Genomic DNA, 13174 nt, shown 5'->3' with positions numbered 1-13174 from the left:
CAGGTTGCCTCAGCCACTACGCGCCCACTCTTCGTTCTCGCCAAATTTCACATCTCCGTCTTCAATAATCCTCGTCTTGTCGCCCGTGGTTTCAGGATTCACACCCTCGTAGTCGCTTCCACCCACGGTTACAGAATCGTCTTCTGAAATCTCCCCCAACGTTTCTTTGTCGGCTACTACCTCAATCACAGCTGGCTCTTGTACGGCGCGGTCGAGTTCAGCAGCCGTCGCCAGGTCGGCGTGTAGCAGTTTCATTAAGACTTTTGGTATGAGATGTGGACCTTCGTGTCGCAAGTCCTCAGCTCCGTCACGGAGGTCGGAGATACTGTGGTACCCGTCGAAATGTCCACTGAGTGTCATTTCGACAGCTGCCAGTAGAGCGATAAGAGGATCTCCGACGTCATCTGTGTCCAGGAAGGGGGCGACATCGCTCCATCTGGTGATGGTTTGCTCTATGACCTTGAGCATATCACTCTCATCCTTTTTTATGGCGTCTTCATTACTTGGACCAGTGGCTGAGAAATCGATGAGCAGGATGTCTGGATAGCCGCGGTACCGATGGTGATGCACCGTAGGGTAGAGATTGAGCATGATGTTCGATGCCTCAATCTTCCCGTGTACCAGACCCTCCTCGTGTAGGAACCATACAGCATCGATCAAGCCCAGAATGATATGCGCAACGAACCAGCTGGGAATGCCACCGTGATCATTCTTAATGTTCGCTTCGCCAAACTGCGCCAACGTGGGACCGAAAATGGGGCGGAGACAGATGTACGAGGTGGGTGACGAGTTGGCGTACTCAGCGCGTAGAACATATGAACCGATGAATAGCGAAGCTTTGTCCCTCTTACGGTGCTCCTCGAACTGCGTTGCCTCGTTGCGAAGCACGTCCGTGTCTTTCCTTGTCTTGACTACCACCAGCTGAGGCAGCATTTTCAAATGTTGTTCCGATAGCGAAGATGTGCAGTTTTCCTTCATGCTCTTGTACAAACAGTCGGCCAGGTTCTTGTATGTGAGCAACGGCAGTTGCTGTTGAAGGCGCGCAAATCCAGACAGGGTCTTCCAAGCGTCGTGGTTTTCGATGGTGTCATCCGAAATATCCGGATCAATATTATTTGACGGCTCGAATGGAGGGGGAAGCGCGCGAGGTAGGCAAAGATACACTCCCGCGGAAGATCTCGGCGCTGAGAGGGTCTTGACCACGCGGAAGGACTCAGATGGGGGCCTGGGGACGGCACCGGGGAGACGTTTTACAGCGGACGCCTGATCGAACGACGGAGCGGAGGAGTCCATATTCGTGAAATGTTGGTAGCGATGTGGTAGAAGAGATGGTTGCAAAGTCGGTTGCAGAGCTGGTTGCGGAGTCGAGTGAGAGGACTGCCCAAATGGGAAATCACGGTGACTGTGCGCATGATAGTGCACCAGCCCAGCATACGACAGCCCCGGAGGGAAACCATCACTGGCACTACGCGTGTGAAGGCGCTCGATGCGCTAACAACGTCACATTAAGTGGGAAATAGCGTATCAGGATGAACCTCAGTGAGATACTGTGTGCACTGTTGACAGCCAGAAAGGGCACGTCGTCTGCAAAAGTCTGCTTCCAAAGTCTCGCGTTCATGTGCCGCTCGTTGTATACTGCTAGGGAAGTCTCTGAACGACTCTTTTACTAGAGAAGCGATGCCAATGAAGATTATAGTCAGTGGTTCCCGACGCGCATGGATAGGTGCGCGTGGTATATGTAGTGAAAGAGATTTTTCTGGTGAATACGATGAGCTGAGTTCGGGACGAAGCTCGAATGTCTTTGACCATGAATTCGGAAGCTATGATACTCAATATCATTTGATGTCTTGATACTCAGCACTGCTCTTCCAATTCTTCGGGTATCCCCTTGCAATGCGCCACTCCTCCGCCTTGGTTCTCAGCCTCTTATACACACCCTCTCGCCACCCACCATCACCATCTTCCTGGAAACTGAACGTAATTCCAAAAGGCCAATACAGCATGTTTTCAACTCGAGCTCCATCCTTAGACTCCAACAGGCCAATAGCGATGTCGAAAATCTGTGGCCGTTTGCCAGTAGTGTAGAAGACCACTGCGGAACAGGTGTCGCAGAAGTGGCGATAGATATCAGGCGAAGAGTTGTAGTACTTCAGCGTACCCACAGCGGGGTCTTCCGCGTCGATGAGTTCGTTGAGGGCGTACATGTCTTTGGGGAAGGCTTTGCTGCTGTCCTTTCCGAAGGATATGTACTTCGTCTCTGCGTACGTCCAGTCAAAGACGTCACTCCCACTTTGCAATCTGCAGCTGTCGCATCCACAGAAGCCGGCTTTGAGCTTCCTACTGACAGGTTCGACGTTGGAGGGAAGCTCATCCTGGGCCATGTGCTTGTAATCGCCACGCTGGAGGACCAGATCTACCCCGCCACATTTGCAGCGTATTGGTACACTTTCTTCCTCTTTCGCTTTGAGTTCCGGAAGAGTGGACGACTGTGGCCAGTCTGCAGGTAACTCCTTCGCTCCAGGGCCACGACCGGCTACCACACTTTCATACCGCTTCAGATCCTCCCCTTCACCATTGAGAGCACAGAGCCAAGGACTTGCACCACCATCCTCCGTGTCGGCCACGAAACCCTGCCCACCGAACTTGATCAACTGGCGACCTCCGATGTCCACGTTACCGAGCGCACCAGTGACCACTCCCAGATTCCTGGCCGGATCTTTGAAGGCACAGAAGACCGGGCTTGAGCAGGTAGGGCAGAATAAGAGGTCGAAGCGCTCCCAGCAGCTGAATGTCCGAAGGCTGGAAATGTCGACGTTGGCGCGAGGCTCAGGCCATGATGTGAGCGATGTGTGGAGCGAGCCGCACAGGTGCCGACAGGTCGTGCAGTGGCACACATGCCCTGGTAAGGGAAGAGCGGATGCAGGAAAGGTTGTACTGTAGTTGTGAGCGCCACAGAGACATGATGCCGTTAGAGTTACGGTCTCGGTGGAAGAAGACATCGTAGATCTCGAAATTGGAAACGATTCTGCAATCGTTGCAGGACACTCTGGAGATGATCCTGCTAGTTATAGGATATCCAAAGTCACTATCAGGATGGGTCTCCTTACTTGCTACGTTGCATGTGCTACGCCGCAAGCATGACGATGCCAAAGTGTGACCACATGCCGGCGCATGTCGAAGGGCGTGGCGTCGGATTGGTCAGCGTACATATGTGGGGCTCGCATTTTCGCGTCGTACCTCGCATTCAGGCTTGGGTGCACAACGAGTTGCTGTTAGCGGCTTGGTTAATATTGAGACGAATCCTGCCGTCGGCTGTATAACTTGAAGGATTTTTAAATCTTGACCACCCGCATGACGTCGAACAGGCCGGTCTTCTGCCTATCGGACATGCCTGCTTTCAGAAGACCAGTTGCATGTTCGCCCTCTCGGCCCCGCTGGTTGCTCACGAGCCTTGTGTCGCCTCGCTTAAACTCACATGTCCGGCCTGTCATACCCGAGATCCACACCTTCACATTGCGAAAATGAGGGCCATGTAGCAGATTGGTCCCGTATGCAGATGCCCAAGGCGCATCTACGTGCCAGGAGTCCAAACAACCAGGTAGATCTGGCGCGAAGGACGTGACAACGACGATTTGTCGCTCATCTTTTGACGCTCCGGAACATGTCAGTGCTAACGCGCCACTCGGTGATGCATTGCGGCTGTTGACTGCATCCAAGAGCCACCTCAAGTCCCTTTTATGCTCCGAGTTGTGCTTGACGACGTCCCACATCTCTATACCGGTATCCCTGTTGAATTCGGGCATCTTTCGCAGCACAGCAGGTGCGTCCGAATCCGGTATGTTACTCCACAGCGTGCAGCCAAGTAGCGTAATGTTCGTGCCCGGCACGTCGCTTCCCGTCTCGTATAGTATCTCCAATTTCCCCTTCAGAGAAGGCTCTCTCTCCATCTTGTGCGCCAACTGTAAGCCGTCCATCCAGCTAATGCCGTGGAACTCCAGCGGACCGAGCACCAGAAATACCTTCTCATGAAGACCACACCGTCGAATCAGAAACCACAGATACAGCTCGTAGTCTATAAGCCTGCCAATGTTTCCAGCAAGTATCAAGAAGGGCGCCGCGACGGGTACGTGGAACGCAAGGTATTGTGAATCGTAGTCTAGGTTGAGATCTGATAAGACCTGGAAGGAGGTCTTCGGGTTCGAGAACAGGCTAGACAGGCGTCGCAGTTTGCTCGGTAGCATCTTCGCGGGGGCGGTTGTATAGCAAACTAGAATTAGAAAAGGTGCGAACGAGCGTTGGGATGCACTTGACGACTAAAGCGCTGGTAAGGAGACTGAGGGGGTTGTGTGGACTAGAGACAAGCTAACAAGATCAACAACACGCATGAATGAAGCGACGGAGAGCCTGAGATACGAGAGAAAGAGCTCGTCTTTTTGTAAGGGCTGAGCGCGGCTGCGCCATGAGAACCGATCGCGGTCCGCAGCATTGCGGCGCCTGTGTTACTTTCCAACACCGTCGGAATCAAAGACGAACAAAGTTGCGACTGTGCCCATCCTTTCAATCCTTTCGATCCTTGCGGAGATTTGCTATTGGGCGCAACGCAACTGTGCAGCGTTTTGGTGTGGGAAGTTGGTGGCTGTGAAGAGAGATGGCTCTCTAGTAGGGATGGAATTAGATCCCGTCTAGGCCGAGTCCGGATGGCGCGATTTCGGCCCGGCCCCACGTCATCTCCTTCATCCCCTTCTGACCCAGCAGCGCCAGCTTTCGCGACGGCGACGACGGCGGCCTCTACAACCCTCAATGCGTTACAGTCGTCCTGCTGGTGTGTGCGCATCATTTGTGTTCACCCAGACTTCTTCGGCAGCCCACAGCGCGCGGATCTGCCTTCTCAGCCTCAACCTCCGAGGTCCACTGGCGGATGACGGGCTTTCCTTCGTGCCATGAGCAGTCCACATCGCGACGACCGCAGCTGCAAGATGGGGGAACACACAAGCTGAGGTCCTCCATTTGGACAATGTGACCTTTTTACTGCGTCGTTCCTCAACGTATGCGCCAGCACACGCCGACTCCATCGAACCTCGCGACCGATCACGTCGAGTGTTATCCATTGCTTGGAGTAGCCCAGTACCGTCACAAGTACCGGCTTATCAGCATCCTATACCCTCGGCTTGTCATCCTGTACAACCGCATGCGATATATGCGTAGGATGAAGTTCATGATCTCGGCTTTCATCACGCATGATGAACGATCGACATTACATCTCTGGCAGAAGGCACAGCAAACCACGTGTTTGGTATGCTAAACAAGACGCACATGCAAAGGCAGCTTCTTGCATTGGCATCGAACCGTGGCTCGGTACGAAGAAGAAGCCGTTGAGTACTGTGTGTTATCCGGCTAAATGTTACTCGCCTGGCGGCGGCGCCCTGGCCTGCAGCTTACCGGTTCACTGCAGTTGTCTGCCACACGCATCACTACCTAGTCGCTCTAAAATTCGTTCTCGCTCGACGCCTCTTCTCGTCTCGCTCTGCAGTGCCGTCCGCGGTGCGTCGAATACGATAGCCAGTGGTCCTGGGAATATATGCCTAGATCTACTTTGATTGTGAGGCTGAAGCACTAACGTAGCTCGGTTCCACCATCGACGGGTTGATATTGCGGTCGCAGGATCTACAGCCTGCAACCTGGGACCGACACACTGGCAGCTTCTAAGAATAGTCGTATTACCTGTGGACCATCCGACTGTTCCCTATACGAGCTCGGTATATTGCCTGCGTCTGGACTTGCCGGTCCTTTCGGCCGCCGTCTAATATCCCGCGTGTTCATTGTTGTTGACAAAAGCATGGAAGCTGTTCAGAAGTAAGAGCGTACTGTGATCTACACAACACGGCAGTATACCGAAGCTGATGACCATTGATACTGTGTAATTGATATGTGTTTCACATAAGTATCCGCCAGAATAAGTATCAGTCTCAGCCCCTGCGTAGCCTAACTAGCACACGAGAAGATCCCAGCTCTGCGTTCAGCTGCACGTGCAATATACTTCACGTATTACGGCAGCATTCCAAACCAATCTTCGCCTCCCGTGTTCGCGTACCCGGTAGCCAGGCACGTCTTTCTTACCACCTTGCTCGGTCTTAACCAATCATCTAGCCTCCGATCTTACCTCTTGGCTGTCAGCTCCTTCCTTTCTGGAATCTCGGCCTTCCAGATGGTCTGTCGACTTTACACCCGGATATGATACGATGAAGATGGGGTCAGAAGCTTTTGATCAGCGAGGTGAATGCCATATGGTATGACAGTATATGCAGGGTAAACAGCGGTCGTATCCATCTGCACCCTGATACCGGCATTCTGGACGGTCGGTAGCAATCATGTCTCAATCTAACGTATCACTGAAGCGAGATGTACTCCTTAGGGTTACTCAGAGGAAGTCTATAAGAGTCCGAATCCACGCACGATCATTTCACTCATATCAAGTTGTCCACTCTGTCACTCCATAATTGTTGCATCATCATCATCAAGCAAGATGAAAGCCTTCTCTTACTTCAGCTATGCTCTCCTGGCATGCACGCCCCTCACTGAAGCCCACCCAGGGATGGGCGATACCATGGCAGAGATGCGCTATCTCGCTGCCCGTGAAAAGCGACAAGCATCGAAAGAGCTCATCGGCGACCTGAAGACACTCGCAGACTCCAAGCTCACTGCCATCGGGAAAGACATCAAAGCGATCATCCTCGACCAGAAGTCTGCGGAGTCTGCCACCATCGATAGCTCCATCCCTGCTGGCAACATCGGCAGTGCCGCCTGCAAAGCCGACATGTGCTGTCATTGGAAGTGGCTCGCGTACGAGATGACGGCCAAGTTCAACGGTACTTCCGGTCGCTGCAGCAAGTTTGCTCGTCAAGCTGTTCGTCTGGGCTTCCATGACGCAGGCGTATGGTCTAAGAGCAGCAGTTATGGCGGTGCAGACGGCAGTATTCTCCTCAGCGACGAGATGTCGCGAACAGATAATAACGGCCTTTCAGCAATTGCCGACCAAACGAAGAAGTGGTACAACAAATACAACCAGTACGGAATGAGCATGGCGGACATCATCCAGTTTGGTGCCAACGTCGCCACTGTTGTATGTCCACTTGGACCCAGGGTCAGAACGTTCATTGGGCGTAAGGACAACAGCAAAGCTGGGCCTACTGGTCTTCTCCCTGGGGAAAAGGATTCCGCGGATAAGCTCATCAAGCTTTTCCAAGACAAGACCATCGACGCACACGATCTAGTCGCGTTGGTCGGAGCGCACACTACATCGCAGCAACACTTCGTCGACACTAGCCGCGATGGCGACCCACAAGACTCTACTCCCGGTGTCTGGGACATGGCCTTCTACCCACAGACGACAAACCCTAACACACCTGTTCGTATCATCAAGTTCCAAAGTGACATCAACTTGAGCAAGGACTCGAGGACGAGCGCTTCTTGGGCGCAGTTTAGCGTTCGAGGTACTGCTCAGCCTCAATGGAATGCGGTATGACTCGCCAAATACCCGAGAAAGGACCTAGCTAACATATTGATGCAGGACTACGCTAAAGCCTACACACGTTTGTCTCTTCTTGGCGTCAACAACATCAACGATCTCAAAGAATGCACTAAGGTTCTGCCGGCAGAGCGCCCTATATTTGTTAGTGAAGACCAGGTTTTGCTAGATAGGTGGCTCGCGGGCGAATTTGATCAGCTCAACAACTTGGTGGACGACGCTATCCAGCTGACTGGCGTGATCTCGTCAAAGGACAAGAAGGCTTGAGTATACTTGAGTGTTCAACTCCGTCAATAGCGACTTCTATAGTCGATGTAGTGTAGTAAATGCATGCCCTTACTTCTTTCATGTGTGTCTCTTATATGTATCCTTAGTCCCTGATTCATCAAATTTTCCACGTTCACTGATGAAACTTTCCGTGAGTTTAAATGAGCCGCGCAGTCACCGCGTAAAGCTCGCCTATCAAAGACTAGCCGGCACACGCACACACTCACAGGCCATCGCGTTTCTTGCAAACAGACTTTTGACCTTTCCGTACTTTACTATCGAGTCAACATCATCTCTTTCCTCGATACCATTACCCAAATCATCTCCATTCTCGAAACCATTACCCACATCAAGCTCATATAATGACATGCCTCCAATGCCTCAAGGACGCTCTCTCTCCCGACGGCCTCCCACCCTTCCTCGTCTGCAAGATCTTCGCGGACCTCATCAACACACACAACATGGACCTCGAACCGAACAACATCTGCCACGCAGATCTCAGCGCAACCAACATCCTCCTATCACCTACAATGGAGCAGGAGTTGCCTCAAGTACAGATTGTGCACCTCGAGGATGTTGCTGTGTGGGACGAGCAAGCCGTTGTCAAGCAGATCATGAATCTGCTTCAATATCTCACAAACGGCGAAGCACGCATCCCAGACGAATTCCGCACCACCAAGAAGGGCGAGAAGCTCAAGGATAGCAAAGGGAGGAGTTTGAGGGATGGAGACAGATTGTACTCGTTCGTTACGGGTTACGACCCACAGGGGCAACTGTCGTGGAAAGACCTCAAGAGGAGGTGGAGGAATCTGGCGGATTGCTCGGCGAAGGAGCTATACGACAAGGGGAGGTCGGCGGACGTCAGAGAGGCGCTTTGGGATGCAGTGGTCGGGGTTGAGGAGTAGGGGGAGGCGGTGGAGGACGGCGACGTAGACGTCATTGTCGACGGAAGTCTGTATATTAGTGGCGGCTGCAGAAGACATCGGCATGTACAGATAGTAATGGAAGCCTGAAACTCGAGCGCGGGATACCTCAAGCTTGCCACCAACGTTAGGGAGCGGATCAATCATGTGGGCTGATATGCCGCAAGGTCATTACCATGACGCAATTGTATGATCGTGAGGACTACAACGTGTTTGTGGTAGCCGCAGATGACACCTTAAGCATACAAGTTTGCTCTGTGTAGATTGATATAAACCCCATCCTCGCCTGTTGTAGCATTGTATTGTACCCAGCTACCTTACCAATGGCTTCGCATTCACGTACAGATTCAGATCGCGTTCGCAAGATCATCATTCCGCAGAGCGCAAAAGAGGAATTCATTGCTCTCAGACATCTTGGATCAGGTCAAGAAGGCTATGTCGTTCTCGCTGTACATCGTTCTAGTTCGAAAACTCTGGCGTCATGCGTAGGTCTCAAGTTCAATTCAGGCGAGAAGGTTACATCGATCAGGAAAAGCTTACTCGAGAAGCTCAAAGGAATGGAAGGCGATAGAGATCATCTAATCGCCGCTGTACGTGGCTACCCGGACATGGATAGTCCCAATTGGCATGCTCTTGAATACATACCTGGACACAGCATCCAAGACCTGCTGAGAAACCACAAGATCTACAAAGTACACGGGCTACCGCCTTGTGTCATCTTCCACGTCTTTGCCGAACTCGTACGCGTCCAAAGGCACCTCAAAGAGCACGGATACTGCCATATCGATATGAAGGAAGGCGGCAACGTCATGCTAAGCAACAAAGATGACGACCTCTTCCCGACCGTAACACTCATCGACTTTGGGGGGATTTGGCCTTACAATCGACCCAAGGAGTTTGAGCACACCCTTTACTTAGCCAGGAAAATGTGGAAGGGAAACACGGAGATTGCTGAACACTGGCGACCAGAGCAGTTCCAAGATGAAGATCGGAAGCAAGCCAACGATCAGTGCAAAATGATCCATGATCGAGCAGCAGGCGAGATCAAAGAGACAGACATACTAGAAGATCTTTGGAAGGAATGCGGGAAAAGCTTCGTGGAGCTAAAGCAGAGCTTGACAGATGCGTCGGCTCTCAAGGAGTTACGAGAAGCACTAGACGATGAGAAGATCACGGAAAAAGATGTCGTGGAGGGCGAAGAGTTGCCTCTGGAAGAGGTTTGGGATGTGGGCATTGGAATGGAGTACATACCTAGGTAAACACGTGGAAGACGTCTTCAAAGGATGGCGACGGAGACTCATCGGAGTTCATCTGATCTCCATATGTTGTAGCGTTGGAATAGACCAACACCCGTTACCAACTTCTGTGCACCTGCTCCATGCACGACAGATCTGCAACAGCTGGATGCGCCCGATTAGCTGCCGACTAGTATGTGAAGAAACAACACGAGCAGATTTTCAAACTCGGCGTCATTCCCCGATACCAGATTCTTATCGTAAAACACCACGATGCACATGCTCTCCGTGATGTTTCCTGCCGAGTATTCATATACTTGGTCTGAGCCGGCGGGCTACGCGATGTTCGCTAGAGCGTGATTCGGGCCCTTCCCGAGCTTCTGCGAGACTGTGCGACTCATCCGCTCGAGTTCTCCCTCGGCCCCAGAATCATGCGTTGTGGATTAATGGCGTTCTCGTCATCGGTGATGTCGAATGTCGAGTACCCATGAGTCTGAGACGTATAATTTGCACGATCGTCTCGTGTACGACCGGTATCGTGGGTGTGCAACATGAAGGTATACGTTCCCTCGACGGCCGTCGTTCGCGGACACCTCCGTTGTTCGCCGCGAGTACTCGATCCGCTTGCAAGATGCCGCCGGTGTCCTCTTGTCGAGGATCTTCGAGTACCATACAGATCCGGAGGCTCATAGGCTATTGTTGTGATTCGTTCCGCTCCGGTCGCGAGATCCAGGGTTGCCGTCAGCTGTAGCAGCCGCTCCTAGCCTCTGTGCCACGGCGATGCGCATAGACAGAGAAGGCGCCACGCTGTATTGGGAGATGTCAGACGTGTCTGGCGAAATGCTGTTGACTATGCATGCCTGTCGTAGGCGCTCGCGAAGTCCCGTCACCGCTGCTAGGGATGTCGTCGGCCCCGGGTTTTCTTTTGCCCTGCGGAGGTTTCCCAATCTGCGACTGGCGAACAGATCGTCTCTACCCTGATGACGCGCATCTGATGAAACTGAGGAAGGTCGTATGGATAAGACGCAGCTTTGGGGGTGCCTCATGCAGCTCTGTGAGGGCGGTGGTGGTGTTGCTGGGCTGCTCGGGGAAGGCATCTCCAGCGCACGGACCAAATGAAGTTGGTTGCTTCAATTCTCTGCCCCTTCCTCAAGCCCGCAGACTACCCCAACCCAATCACCCCACCACATCGAGGCTATAGTCTCGGACTGGCTTCTGGTGATGACACAATCCTCCTCTTACGGCAGAGTAGCTCCGCTCGCCCCTAACGTGCCGCCGTAGCATAGGACACGACCGAGAGCTTGACCGAAGCCGCCGAATCCACGCCATGAACCGCCCCGTCCACGATCGCGAGAGAGACCAACAAGATACCGAAGAGGCCCTCGAGCTCGTCGAGCTTCCCTCGGATGGCCTTGCGCTGTCGACGTGCGTTGTCCGGCGACGATGGCGCGGCTCCTTGATCCTCCGCCGGCGAGCATCCTGCGGCTCCTACCCCGCCTCACTCGCGGCCTCCTACACGACGATTAGCATACCTGTCTGAAGTTAGAACGCATACCGGGCGCTGGAAACTTTGGGCACAGTGCATCGGACTGGGAGAATTCGGCAAACAATCGATTGCCGCTCGCTACATCCACCGCGCAGCCGGGCTTCCCACGAAGCATTGTGAGCCGCCAGGCTCGCACACCCATCACCTTGTCTCCGCCACGATACTGCAACGTCCACCTACCTCCGGGTCAGCACAGAGTCAATCGTGTCTCTCAACGGTCTCTTACCTTCCTCCCCATCTCGTATCGCCACCGCTTCAACCTCCATCCTATATCTTACAATCTCTCTTCGCCTCCCACCCAGTTCGGCTACCTAAGTTGCGTCAGCTTCTCCTCACACAATATGGACACGGAATACATACGCGTATGTGAACCAGGATGGAAAGAGGTTAGTGGCGTGCGTCCCGGCCTGTGTGGTTGAGTTGACAGACGGCGGCAGCTGGCCGACGCACATGGTGGTGCGACTGCTCTCCGGTCCATCTCCGAAGAGATGCTTGACAAGGGAGTACGGAGGCAGGTTCAAACTCCCGCAAAACAAGTGTTCGGCAGTCCGACCAGCGGCATGTCTTGCTCCGAAATCTGCTTTGAACAGACGACGGTGTCCTATGCAACGTCATTGCTGACATGCAATCCTCAGACACCATCTTCTTGCTACAGGCTCACGGCTTCGAGGCCGACGTCTCCTTCTCTGTGCCTCTTCGATATCCACCGCTTGCGGTCGAATTGAAAGCCGGGAGATAGGTGATAGATCGTTCGATTTCGTGCCTCTCCTACCTCGTCCGTCTCTTCGTTGCCCACACCCCCCATTTCCACTGCAGGCGACACGTAGCCGTTCTAGAACTGTCAAGCATCGTCGCACAATGCAAAAGTCAAGCTTCTGCGCGCTTCAGTCTAGGAGATACGGGCCTATGCATCTCTTTGGTAGTGTTGAGTGGTGTGGGTGGCATCGAGAAGTTCAGGGGACGAGAGGGTTCTGCCCGTAGTAGGTCGATGTGTTTTAAATGAGCTCCACGAAAACGTTTTCCTGGATCCATCATGGCTCGCTCTCCGCACCCGATTTCGCTCCTCTTCAACCCCGGAGTCTGCGAGATATTGTCGCTATCGCGTTGTAGAAATGCGGACAAGGACGCATTCCACGACGAGAAACCTCAACGAAGTACGAACCGTACCCCAGGCGATCGTCGACTTTAGCTGCCCGGACTAATAATCGGCGCTTCCGGGGACCCAGTCGACGACTATGATCCAAGTCAATCGAGCTCCAACATGCTCTCTGGGAAGGCGTGGCACAGACGTGTACCGGCTTTCAGATTGGGTTTTCGCAGCCTTGCGAATACCGATCGACAACGAGTTAAGCGTAGATGCCCCAGGTTTGATGGTGCCGCCCTAATATCCCCGGTTGGCATCTTGGAGGCCACTCGCATCGCCATGTATGAAGTTCCCGCCGCAGAGGCATTTGGAGCTCGTGAGTATTGCGTGCAGTGCACAGAGCGTAGAGCGTCTCGCCGTCGCCAACGAGGTAGCAGACATGGTAATGTGGCCTGGCTGTGAACGAGATTCCTGCAAGTCTCGAGTGATACGACAGCGAATATACCGAACTACTCTTGTGACGAGTTGGTCGTGCTACTGGCGCGTTGACTTGTAGTCGAACAATATGTGCCAGGTACCATAGGATGGTGCCCT

General features: G+C 53.2%; 6 protein-coding genes across 6 annotated transcripts; 3 read left to right on the top strand and 3 right to left on the bottom strand.

Moving 5' to 3' along the window:
- Nucleotides 1–9: 9 nt before the first annotated feature.
- Nucleotides 10–1293, bottom strand: J4E84_000434 (uncharacterized protein; the record flags this gene model as incomplete). Its single annotated transcript, XM_049383075.1, has 1 exon — nucleotides 10–1293. The coding sequence occupies one exon, from the start codon at nucleotides 1291–1293 to the stop codon at nucleotides 10–12; it is 1284 nt and encodes a 427-aa protein (XP_049248593.1).
- Nucleotides 1294–1835: 542 nt separating this feature from the next.
- Nucleotides 1836–3209, bottom strand: J4E84_000433 (uncharacterized protein; the record flags this gene model as incomplete). The annotated part of the gene is made up of 2 exons (XM_049383074.1): nucleotides 1836–2825; nucleotides 3159–3209. The coding sequence occupies 2 exons, from the start codon at nucleotides 3207–3209 to the stop codon at nucleotides 1836–1838; spliced, it is 1041 nt and encodes a 346-aa protein (XP_049248592.1).
- A 123-nt stretch (nucleotides 3210–3332) lies between these two features.
- Nucleotides 3333–4241, bottom strand: J4E84_000432 (uncharacterized protein; the record flags this gene model as incomplete). The annotated part of the gene is made up of 1 exon (XM_049383073.1): nucleotides 3333–4241. One exon carries the CDS (start codon nucleotides 4239–4241, stop codon nucleotides 3333–3335), a length of 909 nt encoding a protein of 302 aa, XP_049248591.1.
- Nucleotides 4242–6523: 2282 nt separating this feature from the next.
- J4E84_000431 (uncharacterized protein) lies at nucleotides 6524–7792 on the top strand (the record flags this gene model as incomplete). Its single annotated transcript, XM_049383072.1, has 2 exons — nucleotides 6524–7516; nucleotides 7568–7792. The coding sequence occupies 2 exons, from the start codon at nucleotides 6524–6526 to the stop codon at nucleotides 7790–7792; spliced, it is 1218 nt and encodes a 405-aa protein (XP_049248590.1).
- Nucleotides 7793–8154: 362 nt separating this feature from the next.
- J4E84_000430 (uncharacterized protein) lies at nucleotides 8155–8697 on the top strand (the record flags this gene model as incomplete). Its single annotated transcript, XM_049383071.1, has 1 exon — nucleotides 8155–8697. One exon carries the CDS (start codon nucleotides 8155–8157, stop codon nucleotides 8695–8697), a length of 543 nt encoding a protein of 180 aa, XP_049248589.1.
- A 341-nt stretch (nucleotides 8698–9038) lies between these two features.
- J4E84_000429 (uncharacterized protein) lies at nucleotides 9039–9974 on the top strand (the record flags this gene model as incomplete). Its single annotated transcript, XM_049383070.1, has 1 exon — nucleotides 9039–9974. The coding sequence occupies one exon, from the start codon at nucleotides 9039–9041 to the stop codon at nucleotides 9972–9974; it is 936 nt and encodes a 311-aa protein (XP_049248588.1).
- Between the last annotated feature and the right edge of the window lie 3200 nt (nucleotides 9975–13174).

This window comes from Alternaria hordeiaustralica (genome assembly GCF_023758085.1).
Source record: "Alternaria hordeiaustralica strain BMP 2776 chromosome Unknown scaffold_1, whole genome shotgun sequence".
NCBI classification, from domain to species: Eukaryota; Fungi; Ascomycota; class Dothideomycetes; order Pleosporales; family Pleosporaceae; genus Alternaria; species Alternaria hordeiaustralica.
Note: the sequence above shows the minus strand (reverse complement) of the source record. Positions and strands in the feature narration are given on the sequence as shown.